The 15606-nt window shown below is 58.5% G+C and overlaps 1 protein-coding gene across 3 annotated transcripts in view; it reads right to left on the bottom strand.

The window, feature by feature from the left end:
* ADGRE5 (adhesion G protein-coupled receptor E5) overlaps positions 1 to 15606 on the bottom strand; it is a 42039-nt gene that overhangs the window by 6131 nt on the left and 20302 nt on the right. For all 3 annotated transcript variants that reach the window (XM_074934741.1, XM_074934742.1, XM_074934743.1), the window contains exons 5-12: positions 13490 to 13645; positions 12382 to 12537; positions 11475 to 11630; positions 10262 to 10417; positions 7449 to 7583; positions 3693 to 3824; positions 832 to 881; positions 303 to 413 (exon numbers count right to left, since the gene is read on the bottom strand). In XM_074934741.1, coding sequence (XP_074790842.1) covers positions 303 to 413; positions 832 to 881; positions 3693 to 3824; positions 7449 to 7583; positions 10262 to 10417; positions 11475 to 11630; positions 12382 to 12537; positions 13490 to 13645 — 1052 coding nt within the window. The remainder of the gene's footprint in view (positions 1 to 302; positions 414 to 831; positions 882 to 3692; positions 3825 to 7448; positions 7584 to 10261; positions 10418 to 11474; positions 11631 to 12381; positions 12538 to 13489; positions 13646 to 15606) is intronic.

Raw genomic sequence — 15606 nt, 5'->3', positions numbered from 1 at the left:
CCTTCCCACAATCCCCCTGAAAGGAAAGACAAGTTCTCCTGCAATTGACATTGCTGCCTGGGAGGTCAGACTAGATGATCACAATGGTCCCGTCTAGCCTAGGAACTGAGGAGAGCCAGTTTCTTGGGCACAGAGGCCCCTGGAGAGGCAGGCATGGGAATTTCTGGGCAGTGCTGCTGTTTATCTCCTGTTCCAGGTGCTGCATTCCTATCTATCGCCCTTAGATTAGATCCAAGTAGGAGCAGCGATTCCTCCCCCTAACGGGAACAAACCCAGCAAGGCCCCGAAGTTTGGCTTGGCACCTTCAGTGGCCCCTTCACAGGCTCAGCGCTCTGAGCCTTCATCTGCTTCAGCCCCTCCAGCGCCGCCTTGCAGAGGCTTCCCGCCTGGGCCTGGAAACTCCACAGGAGGTTCTGCAAAACAAGCCCCAGGCCTGGCTCAGGAAACGAGATCACAGAATCGCAGCCCACCCCGTCCTGAGAGGATCCCTCGGCTCAGAAGCCAGGCGCCAGAGGGAGCGTGGGCAATGCCCCATCTGGCCCCAAAGGGGTGCCCAGTGTTTGCAAGGGATGGCAGGGGAAGGCGGTTGCAAGCTGAAGCGTGTTGCAGCAGCCTGATGCTGCTGATCCTGGAGGGTGAAAATCACCCCGGGGGCAAGGCCTAGGTCTTGGCTGGACTGCAGGGGCTCCCAGGGACTGGCCACTGGCTCTTTGCCCAGGGGCGAGTTTGGCCCCAGAATCCTCGTTGGGCGAGATCAGTGAAAAGTAACGTGGCACGTAAAGGGGAATCGGGGTCTATTCCCTGTCCCCCCGGGGTCTCTGCCCCACTCACCTTGGCTTCTGCAGAGTTATCATCATCCAGCAGCGTTGGGCAGGTGAGCTCTGGGGATGGAAAGGGAGGAGGAGTGAGGGATGGGCCGGGGGAAATGTGAGGTCTGGCTGGGTAGGTGCATGCACCAGAGCCAGGCACAGAGAGCAGCACTCATTCCCTCCAGCGGGGGGCGGCAGGGACACACCCAGCCCATGTCAGTGATATGGGTGTAATAGATCCCCTCCCAGCAGGGGGAGCAGTGACCCTCCCACACACACACTCTCAGCCCACACATGTGCGCAGCCTCTTCTCCCCATCCTCTGCCCACAAGCCGACCTCTGTGAAAGGGACCCCCCCCCGCCCTAGGGGGACTGAGCCACAGTGGGGTGGGGTGAGGGCTATGGAATCAGCCCAGCCTTATCTCCCCTCAACCATCTCCCCGCAGCTGTGCGTGGTTTTGGTGTGTGTTGGGGGTGGCAGGGGAGAATCCAGCAGGGAGCCCTGGGCTGACGCCACAGTGGCCTCTATATATTCTATCTGCTACCCAAGATCCATAAACCTGGAAATCTTGGACGCCCCATCATCTCAGGCATTGGCACCCTGACAGCAGGACTGTCTGGCTATGTAGACTCCCTCCTCAGGCTACTAGCACTCCCAGCTATCTTCGAGACACCACTGACTTCCTGAGGAAACTACAATCCATTGGTGATCTTCCAGAAAACACCATCCTGGCCACTATGGATGTAGAAGCCCTCTTCACCAACTTTCCACACAAAGATGGACTGCAAGCCGTCAGGAACAGTATCCCCGATAATGTCACGGCAAACTTGGTGGCTGAACTTTGTGACTTTGTCCTCACCCAAAACTATTTCACATTTGGGGACAACGTATACCTTCAAACCAGCGGCACTGCTATGGGTACCCGCATGGCCCCACAGGATGCCAACATTTGTATGGCTGACTTAGAACAACGCTTCCTCAGCGCTCGTCCCCTAATGTCCCTACTCTACTTGCGCTATATTGATGACATCTTCATCATCTGGACCCATGGAAAAGAAGCCCTTGAGGAACTCCACCATGATTTCAACAATTTCCATCCTACCATCAACTTCAGCCTGGTCCAGTCCACACAAGAGATCCACTTCCTGGACACTACGGTGCTAATAAGAGATGGCCACATAAACACCACCCTATACCGGAAACCTACTGACCGCTATGCTTATCTACATGCCTCCAGACCACATCACACGATCCATTGTCTACAGCCAAGCTCTAAGATAGCATTTGCTCCAACCCCTCAGACAGAGACAAACACCTACAAATCTCTATCAAGCGTTCTTAAAACTACAATACCCACCTGCTGCAGTGAAGAAACAGAATGACAGAGCCAGAAGAGTACCCAGAAGTCACCTACTCCAGGAGAGGCTCAACAAAGAAAGTAACAGAACGCCACTAGCCATCACCTACTGCCCCCAACTAAAACCTCTCCAACGCATCATCAAGGATCTACAGCCTATCCTGAAGGACGACCCATCACTCTCACAGATCTTGGGAGACAGGCCAGTCCTTGCCTACAGACAGCCCCCCAACCTGAAGCAAATACACACCAGCAAGCACACACCACACAACAAAAACACTAACCCAGGAACCTATCCTTGCAACAAAGCCCGTTGCCAACTTTGTCCACATATCTATTCAAGGGACACCATCATAGGACCTAATCACATCAGCCACATCATAAAAGGGTCGTTCACCTGCACATCTACCAATGTGATATATGCCATCATGTGCCAGCAATGCCCCTCTGCCATGTACATTGGCCAAACCGGACAATCTCTATGCAAAAGAATAAATGGACACAAATCAGACATCAAGAATTATAACATTAAAAACCAGTCAGAGAACACTTCAACCTCCCTGGTCACTCAATTTCAGACCTAAAAGTCGCAATTCTCCAACAAAAAAACTTCAGAAACAGACTCCAATGAGAGACTGCAGAACTGGAATTAATTTGCAAACTATTTACCATTAACTTAGGCTTGAATAAAGACTGGGAGTGGATGGGTCATTACACAAAGTAAAAACTATTTCCCCATGCTAATTCTTTCCCGCAACTGTTACTCACACCTTCTTGTCAACTGTTTGAAATGGGCCATCTGATTATCACTACAAAAGTTTTTTTCCTCCTGCTGATAATAGCTCATCTTAATTGATTGGTCTCGTTACATTGTGTATGGTAACACCCATTGTTTCATGTTCTCTGTGTATATATATCTTCCTACTGTATTTTCTATGGCATGCATCTGATGAAGTGGGTTTTAGCCCATGAAAGCTTCTGCCCAAATAAATTTGTTAGTCTCTAAGGTGTCACAAGTCCTCTTTGTTTTTTTTGCTGATACAGACTAACATGGCTACCACTCTGAAACCAGTGGCCTCTAGTGGCCACTAGGCACAGACTGCGCCCCCTAGTGCCATCTTCCCAGGGCAGAGAATCCAGCCATGCAGCAGGAATGCAGGCACTGCTGGGGGGGAGAAACACCCAGCCCCTGGCAGCCCTGCTCACCCCCTCCCCGGCCTGGCCCCTGCTCCGCGCCCAGAGCCAGACATGGGCACGCTGGTGGCTGTGGCTCTGAGACAACCGGAAAGACCCCAGTGGACGGACAGGCTGGGCTGGGGGGAGGTGATGCCCTGGAGGCTGAGCCCTCCCTTCCTAGGGCTGAGACCCAGAGGGACCCCGTCCATGGAGAGCAGGGGGGCTGGTGCACCATCCCAGACCAGTTCCCAGCTCGCTGCCCCCTCGGGCAAGACCTCAGCCTGTGTAACCCCAGGCCCTGCCCAGATCCCCGAGGTGCCCCCTCCATGCCCCAAGCAGCAGGACCCACCTTGGCACAGGGTCGTGTTCCTGTTGGAGGGGACGTAGCCGGCCCGGCACTCACACCAGTAACTCCCGTTGGTGTTGATACACGTGGCGTTGGGGCCGCAGATATCTGGGGTCTTGCGGCACTCGTCGATGTCTGAGAGGGGAAAGTGGGGGGGTGGTGTCACACACAGCACGGCTGGGGGCGCGCTGGGGGCAAATGACCGTGGAGGCACCCCCCCACCGATTGCAGGGGGCGTGGTCTGTCGGTCAGTCTGTCCGCTCCATCTAACCCCCCCCTTCTATTCTCCTTTCTTCCCTGCTATTTGCAGGGCCCCAATCCCTGCAGCGCAACCCCTCCCTCACCCCCAGACCTGGGGGCCCAACCTTTGCCAGACCAGGACCCTGCGATCTCCTCCCTGCACCAGCCCTGAGAGAGCGCGGTTAAGGCCGGGGGCCGATCAGCCAGTTAAGCTGCAAAGGGGAAGCGACTTAGGCTGCGTGCAGGGCACTAGCTAGAAGGAAGCTCGCCTGGGAGGGGGGGCTTCTATACAGCCCGAGCGCTGGGCCCAGTGGTGGGGGCCTGAGGCAAGGGGGGCTAGGAAGCCCCGAGGAGGGCTAGGAGCCCCGGTGAAAGGGTTTCGCTGGCAGGCATAGGAGAGAGGGGTCTGACTTTGAAAGGCTCCCCCAGCACGGGGATCACAGCATGACCTGGCCGGACGGCCGAGACACGGGGCAGCCGCGACTCCAAGAGAAGAAAGGGGGTGCTGAACTGGAGCTAGTCGCCATAAGGGGGCGCCACGCTCAGCATTACAGACCCCAGCCCAATGGCTCCCCTCCTGGTTTGGGATACACCCAGCACCGCCCCTCCCATGGAGCACTAGGGAGAAGGGTGGGTGGGCTGCGCTCAGGGGCGTGCAGGGGAATTGGGTGGTGTCCCTTTTATCTAGTTTCTTTGCTCTCTGGTGGTGCTCACGGGGGTCTATGGCAGAAGCCCGCAGACCCCCGACATTTGGCCAGGCCCTGCACGGCTGGTAAAGGGGTTGTTTGGAAGCCAGCTGGATCCAGGGGATCCCCCTATTCCTAACATTGTGCAGTGAGCAGCGGCCTGACAACGTCCATTCCCGGACCCTGCTGTGACCCCCAGGCCCAGGGCCCCGCGGGGCAAATCCACCGAGCCCTCGGACGGATGACGCCAGCTCGACACTCGCTGCCAATCCGGCCTGTGGAAACTGAAGCTGGAGGAGACCTGCCCAGCCTGACCCCCAGCATAGCCCCAGCCAGAGTCGCCACCCAGTGGTTCACCAATCCGGCCCCAAAGAGAGCGGACTTTACAGCCCGCGCTGGCTCCTGGGGCCTTTCACCACTGTGGAGAGTCTGATCCGACAGACGGGCCCCGCCCTGCCTGGGCGCAGAGAGCCCTGCCGTGATCTAGCCAAATGCTGGAGGGCCGTGCACCCGCCAGGCTGCCAACGCGGGTAGCGCCAGCTGCCGGGCAAAGGGGGATACACGGGGGATGTCAGGGCTCCTTGGTGCAGCAGGGTCACTCGCCCCATGCAGGGAGCGGGGTTTTCTACCTGGGGACCCGGCTTGTATGTGCAGAGACTCACTCATTCCGGCCAGCCAGCCCCTGAGGAGCCTGCAGTCCTGTCTGGGGCAATGAGAGGTGGAGAAGCAGAACTGGGACAAAAACCCCTTGAAGTCAGTGGTGCTGCACCAATTGACACCACTGGGCTCTGGCCCCCGCTTTGTGGCCATTTCACAGACAGAAGCAGTGAGTTTGTGGCGACACATGGGGGACGGGCCCATCGTCAGTCATTCCAGCGGGCTGGGGGAAGCGGTCGAGCCACTGCGGAAATGGCCATGACCGATTTGCCCGGAAATCCCAGTCAGGAACAAGTGCTGGAATTAGACTTTCTCCTGCTTATTAACCCAACATTTCAGCCATCCAATGAGGAAGCAGAGAAAGACCATGGGGCTCAGACAACCAATTGTACAACATCAGTGACAAGTTTTCGGGGGAAACCGTTTGCTAATAAAATCACAGACATTTATCCACCCAAACAGTTGAAGGGTCGGCTGATGAACGAGCAGGCTTGGATCAGCAGGCAGAGCTGTTCTGCTGACTCCCCTGGCGTTCAGATCAGCAGTGGCCTATCAGTCACCATGCTTAGGAACAGATGGGTGGCGGCCATTCCTGAGGAAGTAGGGGCAGGGCCACAGAAGAAAGCTAAGCTCTCCCTGATATTTATCCATAACGCTTTTGCTTCTCACAGAAATCCTTGTGGCTAAAATCCCTTTCGCCTGGACACCAGCAAACAAGTCAATCAGCGGCGAGAGTCAAGATCACTCATGGATCCTTCCGTTGGGCCGTGCTCCAGCAGCTCCTTCTCAGACTCCCCTTCTCTCTCTTTCCCGTGACAGCGTTTTGCTATTTCCCACCACACCTCTTCCCTTTGGTCGTTATTTGCATAAAGGCAGCACCCAGAGTGCTTCACACACACTGCCATAAAGAGCTTCTAGTCTAAATAGACAAGAAGTGGGAGAGAAAACTGAGGCACAGAATTGCCCAAGGACACCTAGCAGTAACAGAGCTGGGACTAGAACCCAAGTGTCCTGAGTCCCAGTCTCATACCCTACCCACTAGGTCTGTCTCTTTCAGCTTATTTCCTCCATAGAAGGCCAAGAATATGTCTCCCCTGCCTCGCCATGCAGATTTTACCCTCTGCCCTCCCACCCCTCACTGAGAGGAGCTTTGTGTTTCCTGGCTCACGGCTGGGAGTGCATCAAGGCTGGAAAAAATCCCTTGTTCCTTTGGCAGGAAACTCAACTTTTGCTCCATTGTTAAACTTCTTGGAAGGCAACGGGCCTATGCCATGCCTGTGAGGGGGCTTGTATGTGCCAGCCTCTAGCGAAGGCCGCTGAGCAATGGAACAAGGAGAGAGCAAGTTTGTCCGGAGTTACTCCCTTAGCTCCAGCAGCTGCGCGGTGTGCTTTCAGCAGACAAGTCCTGGGTTTGATTCCTGCTAATGACCCAGGCTGGTTCCTTGGTGATGCCAGCTCCTTCCCCAGCCTTAGCAGCTGCCGAGGGTTAGGTTAATGGGGTTCCAGAAATTAATGGGCTTTCTGAGCCCAAGCTCTATTAAAGGTTGTCCAACAGAGTCCTCGGCTCCGTCTCAGCCCAGTTTGCTTTGCAAAGACCTGACCTTCCCCTCCTCAAAGCTCTGCTATGAAAGAGCATCTTGGGCTCTGATTGCAGCTGCAGGTCTGGGGGGATGTTGCAGCTTCTAATGGCGTCCCCAGTGCCTTACGCTCGAGCCTCGGCGGAATTAAGCAGCATGGCAAGAGACATGGCGACCTTCAGTCCCTGGGCTCAGTTTCCAATTCGTAAGACAGGCTGGGAGTCAGAAAAGACACTTTGCCCGGGTGTGGCGCAGAGAAAGAGTGAGACCTCAGGGCAACCTGGTTAGTTTCAACCTCCATGCATGCGGGTTAGTTTCAGAGGTCCTGGGTAAGCTCAGTGGCCGTGCATTAACAGCATCGCCAATGCCAAGCAATCAAGAAAAGCCCCAAACCCTGAGCCAGGCTGCAGAAAAGTCACGAGATTTTTTTTTAAAAAAAAATCTCATGATTTTTAAACCAATCCATTTGATTTTAGCCAAAAGTGGAATCACGTGACTCCAGGAGGTGGGGCTTTAAGGCAACATCACACTTTAGCAACACTGCAGAGAAGCCAGAAACATCATGCCTTTGCCATGACTGTTCCCAGCTCGCGTTGTACCTGTGCAGATCTTAGAGATATCCCTTTGACTCTTCCCAAATCCCCAACTGCATTTACACCTGTAACTCCCTGGCATGTTGATGCAGTTCCCATGGGGCTCACAGACTGTGGCGTTTCGCTGGCACTCGTCAATGTCTGCAAGGAGAGAGAAAGCGCTAGGTCAGGCTGATCTAGGAGCTGTACCTTGGGCACTGGGGTGACGCTGCTGGGGGATCATCCAGCTGTCCGAAATGCACCGTGCTCTGGGGAGACAGGGCTGGTTAGAGCCAGGAGTTCAGTTACTGGGTCAGCGAACGGGAGCAAGTTGGCTATTGTCTGGAATGAGCCGCTCCAGCTGGGAAGGGAAAAGCAGCCCCACCGGGACACGTGCCTGCTGCTTGCTAAAGCTATCAAGCGGATCTGGCGATGCCCCGTGCCGCAATATCAGTGCAGATGGCAATGCCTGAATGAGCTGTCCGCCCCTGGAAGGGACAAATGGGGAGCTGCTTTGGAGGAAGGGGATAGAGAACAACATGAGGGCTAGTCTAATGCCTTGATATCAGTCAATGGGGTGACCCCCTCTGCAACCCATGAGCTGCCCTGGGCACCCCCTTGCACAAAGGACAGTGCAGAACCAGAGGGGATTCAGGGACAGGCAATGAGAATGATCAGGGGCCTGGAAAAGCCCTCTACAGAAAGAGATTGAAAAGACGGACTGTCAGTTTAGAGTGAACGTAAGAGGGGACGTGTTAAGAGTCTATACGTGACTGACGGGGATAGAGAAGGGAGATGGGGAGCTTCTATTCTCCCCATCTCATAACACGAGAGCAGGGGCCAGTCAGGGAAGTTAGAAGAGGGTAAATTCGAAACTGAGCCAAGGAAAGGCTGTTTCGCACCATGTGCAATTAGCCTGTGGAACTCCTCACCACAGGAGTCACTGAGGCCAAGACTTTAGAACGATTCAAGGAGCGACTGGACATTCATACGGATGATGAGAACAGCCAGCGTGATCATAGTTAGAGGGCACAAATGTTTGGGAAGAGAGAGAACCTCCTGCTGTGGGCTTCAGCCCACCTGAGTATTAGAGACCAGGAAGTGAGGGCAGATTATCCCCCGGCTGCCACTGCAGGGCTCTTCCACCGTCCTCGGCAGCATCTGGCTTTGGCCCCTTGGAGCCGGGATACCAGGCTAGACGGGCCTCAGCTCTGATCCCGTCTGTACTGTGCAAGTGCCAGCGTTACTTATGTCTCAGCCTGGCCGGCGCCTCCGTTTCACCTCTTCAGAGGCTGAGCTGCTCCCGGGGCAGACTGAACCCTGGAAGAACCAACCGGCTGCATCCTGCCCAGTTCTGCCTCCTCTGCCCCTCGACCCTGGAACCGCTCGCGGGTTCTCCTGAACGCACCAAGGCGGCGCCGCGTTTCCAGAGCCCTGCTTTACTCCGGGAACAACGTACGATCGGGTTCCGCCCCCGAAGGCTTCCAAGAGCCCACGCGGGATGGGAACGGAGCTTCCAGCATCCTTATCCCGCCCGTCCTGGTTCGATCGGGATGTTTATAGCGGGTAGCGCCGCAGCCGGGGCACTGTGGTGCCAGGTGCTGTACACACATCCAGCCACAGCCGCTGCTCCAACGCGCTTTCCCCCTGCTCCAACGCTCTGTCTGCTGAAGATGGGGCGCCATGCGCTGGGTTCTTGGTGGGATGGCCAGAGCTCTCCCCTCCCTCAGGCACAGGGGTGTCCCGAGGCTTCCAAACTCGCTCCGAGTTGCAGTGAGCTGAGATCGGGTGTCTCCAGGGGCTTCAGTACACGGGGAAATTGACGGTAACAGCTCCTGTGGAATAGCTCCCCATCCGGACGCTCTGGTCTGGAATAATCAGTGCACTTCCAAAGAGAACAGCGATCGCGATCGATTCCCCCCGAGGGCAAGCCCTAGGGATTCTCCCCACGGCTCCCGATACCAGCTATCCCCGGACAATCCCCGGGACGCTGGCTGAGATAACTGCAGCGCTGACTTCTTCTTGTGCCTCGACCTGCCCCAGGACACTGGCTGGGGTTATCCCCTGCGGGCTGGGGCTGGGCGCAGGAACGGCTGGGTGAGGTCTCTGGCAGGGGAAGCGTTTGAACGAATGGGCTCCTGAGTTCTCCCAGTTCTACGGGCCCAGGGCTCTGCCCCCCCCCAAACGGGGATGTAAAGGGCAGTTCCCATGGGAACGGCCGGCTGGGACTTGGTACAAGCTCTAACTACCGGCTGAATGTCGCAAACGAGGGCTTGGAACCCCCCGGCCCCTTCTCCGGTCAGGACGCCCTGGCTGCCTAAGGGGGCATAATGGCCCCCTAGGAAACACCCTCCCATCCAGGGGGCTCCCTGTCAGTGTGGAGCTGGAAAAGGCTCTGCTCCCAGCCGTGAGGGAGGGGGCAGATTGGGGGCGTGGGTGGGGTGCCCTGCGCTGGGGCTATTCCCTGCTCCCCAGGGCCCATAGGGGCAGAGCACACTGGGCTGTGTGTGCACCATACACGAGGCCCCTTCCCAGGCTCAGGGGGCTCCAGCAGCCTGGATTCTCTGTGCTCGGGACAGCGAGGGTCCCCACTGGTCTCCCCGGCACCTCCCCGCAAACCTAGGGGTTTATTCCCAATCCAAACACCGAGGCAGGGGTGATCCTGGCCCCAGGAGTGGAGGGTCACGGCTGATCACAGCCCCGGTGAGTGGATCGGGTGCCTTTGCAGCAGCCAGCAGCAGCCTCTGGTGCAGCACCAGGCCTGGAACGAGCGCGGGGGTGTGTGGGGGGGTGGTGCAGGGGACTGAGCAGGGTGCGGTGGCGGCCAGGGGAGAGCTCACCCTGGCAGGTGTCCCCACTCGCGTGCGTGAACTTGGCTTTCCCAGAGCTGGGCTCGTAGCCATCGAGGCAGGTGCAGGAGTAACTCCCAGGCACGTTGGTGCAGTTTGCGTGGGGTCCGCAGTCTGCCGGGCTCGGGCCCCGACACTCGTCAATATCTGCAGCACAAGAGGGGACGCTCTGTACGGTCCTGGCAGGGAGACGTTCCCCGTATCACCCCCCCGCCCAACCCTCCGCACTGAGCTGGGTGACGGGACCCAGGGGACCGTGCCCCTGCGAGCTTAACAATCACAGGCCTGATTCCCAGCTACGCCCCGGCGGCACTGGGCTGCTCTGGCAGCGGAACGGCCACTCGAGAAGTCCCCACCCTGCAAAAGGGGCCACCCCAGCTGGTGTGGAGCTGCTGTCGGGGTCCTGCACCCACCTTGCTCCTAGCCCCTGATGTAGGGGCCAAGGCCGGGGTGCCCAGCACTGCAGCTATTCCCTGCCCCCCAGGACCCATGGGGCAGGATCGGGGGCATGGCTGGGGCACACTGGGCTGTGGCTATTCCCTGTCCCCCAGGACCCATGGGGGAGGATCACGGGCGTGGCTGGGGCACATTGTGCTGTGGCGATTCCCTGCCCCCCAGGACCCATGGGGGAGGATTGGGGGCTTGGCTGGGGCACACTGGGCTGTGGCTATTCCCTGCCCCCCAGGACCCATGGGTGAGGATCGGGGTCGTGGCTGGGGCACACTGGGCTGTGGCTGTTCCCTGCCCCCCAGGACCCATGGGGGAGGATCGGGGGCGTGGCTGGGGCACACTGGGCTGTGGCCATTCTCTCCTCACCAGGGCCCATAGGAGGCAGAGCGCACTGTGCTATTTCCATGGCCCATACACGAGGCCCCTTCCCAGCTCAGGGGGACACTAGCAGGCCAGATGCTGCGTGCTGGGGCCAGCGAGGGTCCCCTCCCCTCTCCCCAGCACATCACCGCAGCACAAGGAGTTTGCTCTGTGGCTCTGTTTATTCCCCATCCAAGCACCGGGCACAGGGGTGAGCCCGGCCCCATGCTCTGCAGGAGCAGGCGAGGGTCACGTCTCATCACAGCCTCGCAGACGGCCTCGGGCCACTGCCAAAGCCGGCATCAGCCCCGGTGTGGCGCCAGGCCTGGAACGAGCATTTGTGTGTGCGAGGGGAGGGGGGGTCTCAGCAGGTGGGGGCCAGGGGAGAGCTCACCCTGGCAGGTGTTCTCCCTCGCGTGTGTGAACTTGGCTTTCCCAGAGCTGGTCTCGTAGCCATCGGTGCAGCTGCAGGAGTAATTCCCAGGCTCGTTGGTGCAGTTTGCGTGGGGTCCGCAGTCTGCCGGGCTCGGGCCCCGACACTCGTCAATATCTGCAGCACAAGAGGGGATGCTCTGAACAGTCCTGGCAGGGAGACGCTCCTGTATCATCCACCTGTACGGAGCTGGGTGACGGGACCCAGGGGACCGGGCCCCTGGGAGCTTAACAATCACAGGCCTGATTCCCAGCTACGCCCCGGCGGCACTGGGCTGCTCTGGCAGCGGAACGGCCACTCGAGAAGCCCCCACCCTGCAAAAGGGGCCACCCCAGCTGGTGTGGAGCTGCTGTCGGGGTCCTGCACCCACCTTGCTCCTAGCCCCTGATGTAGGGGCCGAGGCTGGGGTGCCCGGCACTGCAGCTATTGCCTGGCCCCCAGGACCCATGGGGGAGGATCGGGGCCGTGGCTGGGGCACACTGGGCTGTGGCTATTCTCTCCCCACCAGGGCCCATAGGAGGCAGAGGGCACTACACGAGGCCCCTTTCCAGCTCAGGGGGACACTAGCAGCCCAGATGCTGCGTGCTGGGGCCAGCGAGGGTCCCTTCCCCTCTCCCCAGCACATCACCGCAGCACAAGGAGTTTGCTCTGTGCCTCTGTTTATTCCCCATCCAAGCACCAGGCACAGGGGTGAGCCCGGCCCCATGCTCTGCAGGAACAGGCGAGGGTCACGTGTCATCACAGCCTCCTGGACGGCCTCGGGCCACTGCCAAAGCCGGCATCAGCCCCGGTGCGGCGCCAGGCCTGGAACGAGCATTTGTGTGTGCGAGGGGGGGTCTCAGCAGGTGGGGGCCAGGGGAGAGCTCACCTTGGCAGGTGTTCTCCCTCGCGTGTGTGAACTTGGCTTTCCCAGAGCTGGTCTCGTAGCCATCGGTGCAGCTGCAGGAGTAATTCCCAGGCTCGTTGGTGCAGTTTGCGTGGGGTCCGCAGTCTGCCGGGCTCGGGCCCCGACACTCATCAATATCTGCAGCACAAGAGGGGATGCTCTGTACGGTCCTGGCAGGGAGACGCTCCTGTATCATCCACCTGTACGGAGCTGGGTGACGGGACCCAGGGGACCGGGCCCCTGGGAGCTTAACAATCACAGGCCTGATTCTCAGCTACGCCCCGGCGGCACTGGGCTGCTCTGGCAGCGGAACGGCCACTTGAGAAGCCCCCACCCTGCAAAAGGGGCCACCCCAGCTGGTGTGGAGCTGCTGTCGGGGTCCTGCACCCACCTTGCTCCTAGCCCCTGATGTAGGGGCCGAGGCCGGGGTGCCCGGCACTACAGCTATTGCCTGCCCCCCAGGACCCATGGGGGAGGATCGGGGCCGTGGCTGGGGCACACTGGGCTGTGGCTATTCCCTGCCCCCCAGGACCCATGGGGGAGGATCGGGGGCATGGCTGGGGCACACTGGGCTGTGGCGATTCCCTGCCCCCCAGAACCCATGGGGGAGGATCGGGGTCGTGGCTGGGGCACACTGGGCTGTGGCTATTCCCTGCCCCCCAGGACCCATGGGGAAGGATCGGGGGCGTGGCTGGGGCACACTGGGCTGTGGCTATTCTCTCCCCACCAGGGCCCATAGGAGGCAGAGCGCACTACACGAGGCCCCTTCCCAGCTCAGGGGGACACTAGCAGGCCAGATGCTGCGTGCTGGGGCCAGCGAGGGTCCCCTCCCCTCTCCCCAGCACATCACCGCAGCACAAGGAGTTTGCTCTGTGGCTCTGTTTATTCCCCATCCAAGCACCGGGCACAGGGGTGAGCCTGGCCCCATGCTCTGCAGGAGCAGGCGAGGGTCACGTCTCATCACAGCCTCGCGGACGGCCTTGGGCCACTGCCAAAGCCGGCATCAGCCCCGGTGCGGCGCCAGGCCTGGAACGAGCATTTGTGTGTGCGAGGGGGGGTCTCAGCAGGTGGGGGCCAGGGGAGAGCTCACCTTGGCAGGTGTTCTCCCTCGCGTGTGTGAACTTGGCTTTCCCAGAGCTGGGCTCGTAGCCATCGATGCAGGTGCAGGAGTAATTCCCGGGCTCGTTGGTGCAGTTTGCGTGGGGTCCACAGTCTGCTGGGCTCGGGCCCCGACACTCGTCAATATCTGCAGCACAAGAGGGGACGCTCTGAACAGTCCTGGCAGGGAGACGCTCCTGTATCATCCATCTGTACGCAGCTGGGTGATGGGACCCAGGTGACCGGGCCCCTGGGAGCTTAACAATCACAGGCCTGATTCTCAGCTACGCTCCGGCCACGCTAGGCAGCTCCGGCAGCGGAACGGCCACTGGAGAATATGGTGTGTTGAAAACTGTGTTAGCATCACAAGCCCTCACTTTACATCTGCAAGGGGCTTTCCCGGAGCGTCTTGCATGCTCGGGGGCTCGGGTGACAAGCAGGTGATCTGGGGTTTCCAGCAGCGTGTCTGCCAAAGAGCCAGCCTAGAGCATAGTGGGGTTAGTTGTGCCTGTTTGCCTTCAGGAGCAGCCTGCTTTGTCTCCCTCTGTTTGGGGTCCTCGTGTGCTAGGGTTCTGGATTCTAAGAATAACCCTGTGGTATGCTGCAGGCTGGCAGGGAGAGGATGTGATGCTTTGTTTCAAACTGTGTGTGTATGCCGTGAACATAACAGAGGGAAGGGGACCTTCAGACCCCAGAACAGCCACTGTTGCCTCTATGGGCCAAGCCCCAGGGGGGCCAAGATTTGGGGAGATTTAGGAGTCCATGTTTGAAGCTGAGTTGCCCAAGGGGTGGGAACACTGGGACTTGGCAGAAATCCCCCTCAGGTTCCAACCACAGAGGAACAGACAGGCATTGCCAGCCTCAGTCAACCGCAAGGCCCATCTACCCTGGTATCCCGTCTGCGACAGGTGCTATAAAGGAAGGTGTAAGAGTCCAGCAGCAGCAGCTGGGGGATAATCTGCCCCCGTGAAGGTCTCCTCCAGGTCTCAAATAGTCAGAGGTTGTCTTAAGCCCTGAAGTGGGAGCTTTTCCCTCCCTCCCAGAATTATTGTCCATTAACTAGCACAGCTCCAGGCATTGTCATTCCCCATAGAAACAGCCAGTCCCTCTTTAAAACCCGACATTCACAGCCTCCATGCCCCGGTAGCAGTGAGTTCCAGAGGCTAATGCTGCCCCGGGTGGAGCAGGAGTATTTCCTTGTATCTGCTTTGAATTTCCCCCTTTTTCAATTCAGTTTAATCCACAGGCTGCCCCCTTGCTCACTGGTCTTTCTAAAGCTCGTGATTTTCTAAGCTAATCTGATTTTCTTCTAATACCTGGGATTGTCGTCACGAGCTCAGCTGTGCACTTAAGACCCACTGGAGCCGAATTAAGTGCGTAGCTGTGCAGGGATGGAGCTAAGCATGTGCTTTGCTGACTCGGGGGCTCAGGGAGCACAGACAGGGACCAGCACAAAGCGATTTAGCAGCTGGAAGTTCCAGCGTCCCCCGGTGGAGACACCAGCATGTGGGTATCCCCTGCCACTGGACTTGCATTGGTGCATGCGCCAGCTTCACCAGTGCAAAGGGATCTCCGAATCCACTGGACTGCGAGCCCAGAAAGACCTCTCGGTCTGTGCCCTGGGGAAACTCCCAGCCCGTGAGTCCCTGAGTGCGGAGTTGGCCAGCCCGTGTGTCTCCGAGCCATGCCGCTGGAAGCCAGGGTGTCTCAGGGAAGCCTGGGGCTGGGCTGGCAATGCCAGTCTCAGCACATGGCCCCTCACAGCGCTGCCCTGGGGGGAGCGACAGGGAGCTGGAGTAGAGAAAGCCTGGAGCAGGGGCCTGGTACAAGGCCTGAACCAAAGTCAGCAAAAGTGATGCTCGGAGCAAAAGTCCGGCCCTGTGGGACACTGAGCCAGAAAGGGTTAAGCAACTTGCAGGCTAAATGACCCAAATTCTGCCTTTAAAGCCACACTAGAAAAGTAGCTGGGAGCTGTGTTTCTGGCTTCGGGGCAAGCAGCCCAGTATCGGAGCACCTGTTTTGTTGCTGGCTCGGTGAATCGAAGTATTCGAAATAATCAGCAGTTTGGGGGATTGTCGGCCCCCCTCTGCAGTTTGCCCTGATTGAGCA

The sequence above is a fragment of the Natator depressus genome, chromosome 20, assembly GCF_965152275.1.
Source record: "Natator depressus isolate rNatDep1 chromosome 20, rNatDep2.hap1, whole genome shotgun sequence".
Lineage (NCBI taxonomy): Eukaryota > Metazoa > Chordata > Testudines > Cheloniidae > Natator > Natator depressus.
Note: the sequence above shows the minus strand (reverse complement) of the source record. Positions and strands in the feature narration are given on the sequence as shown.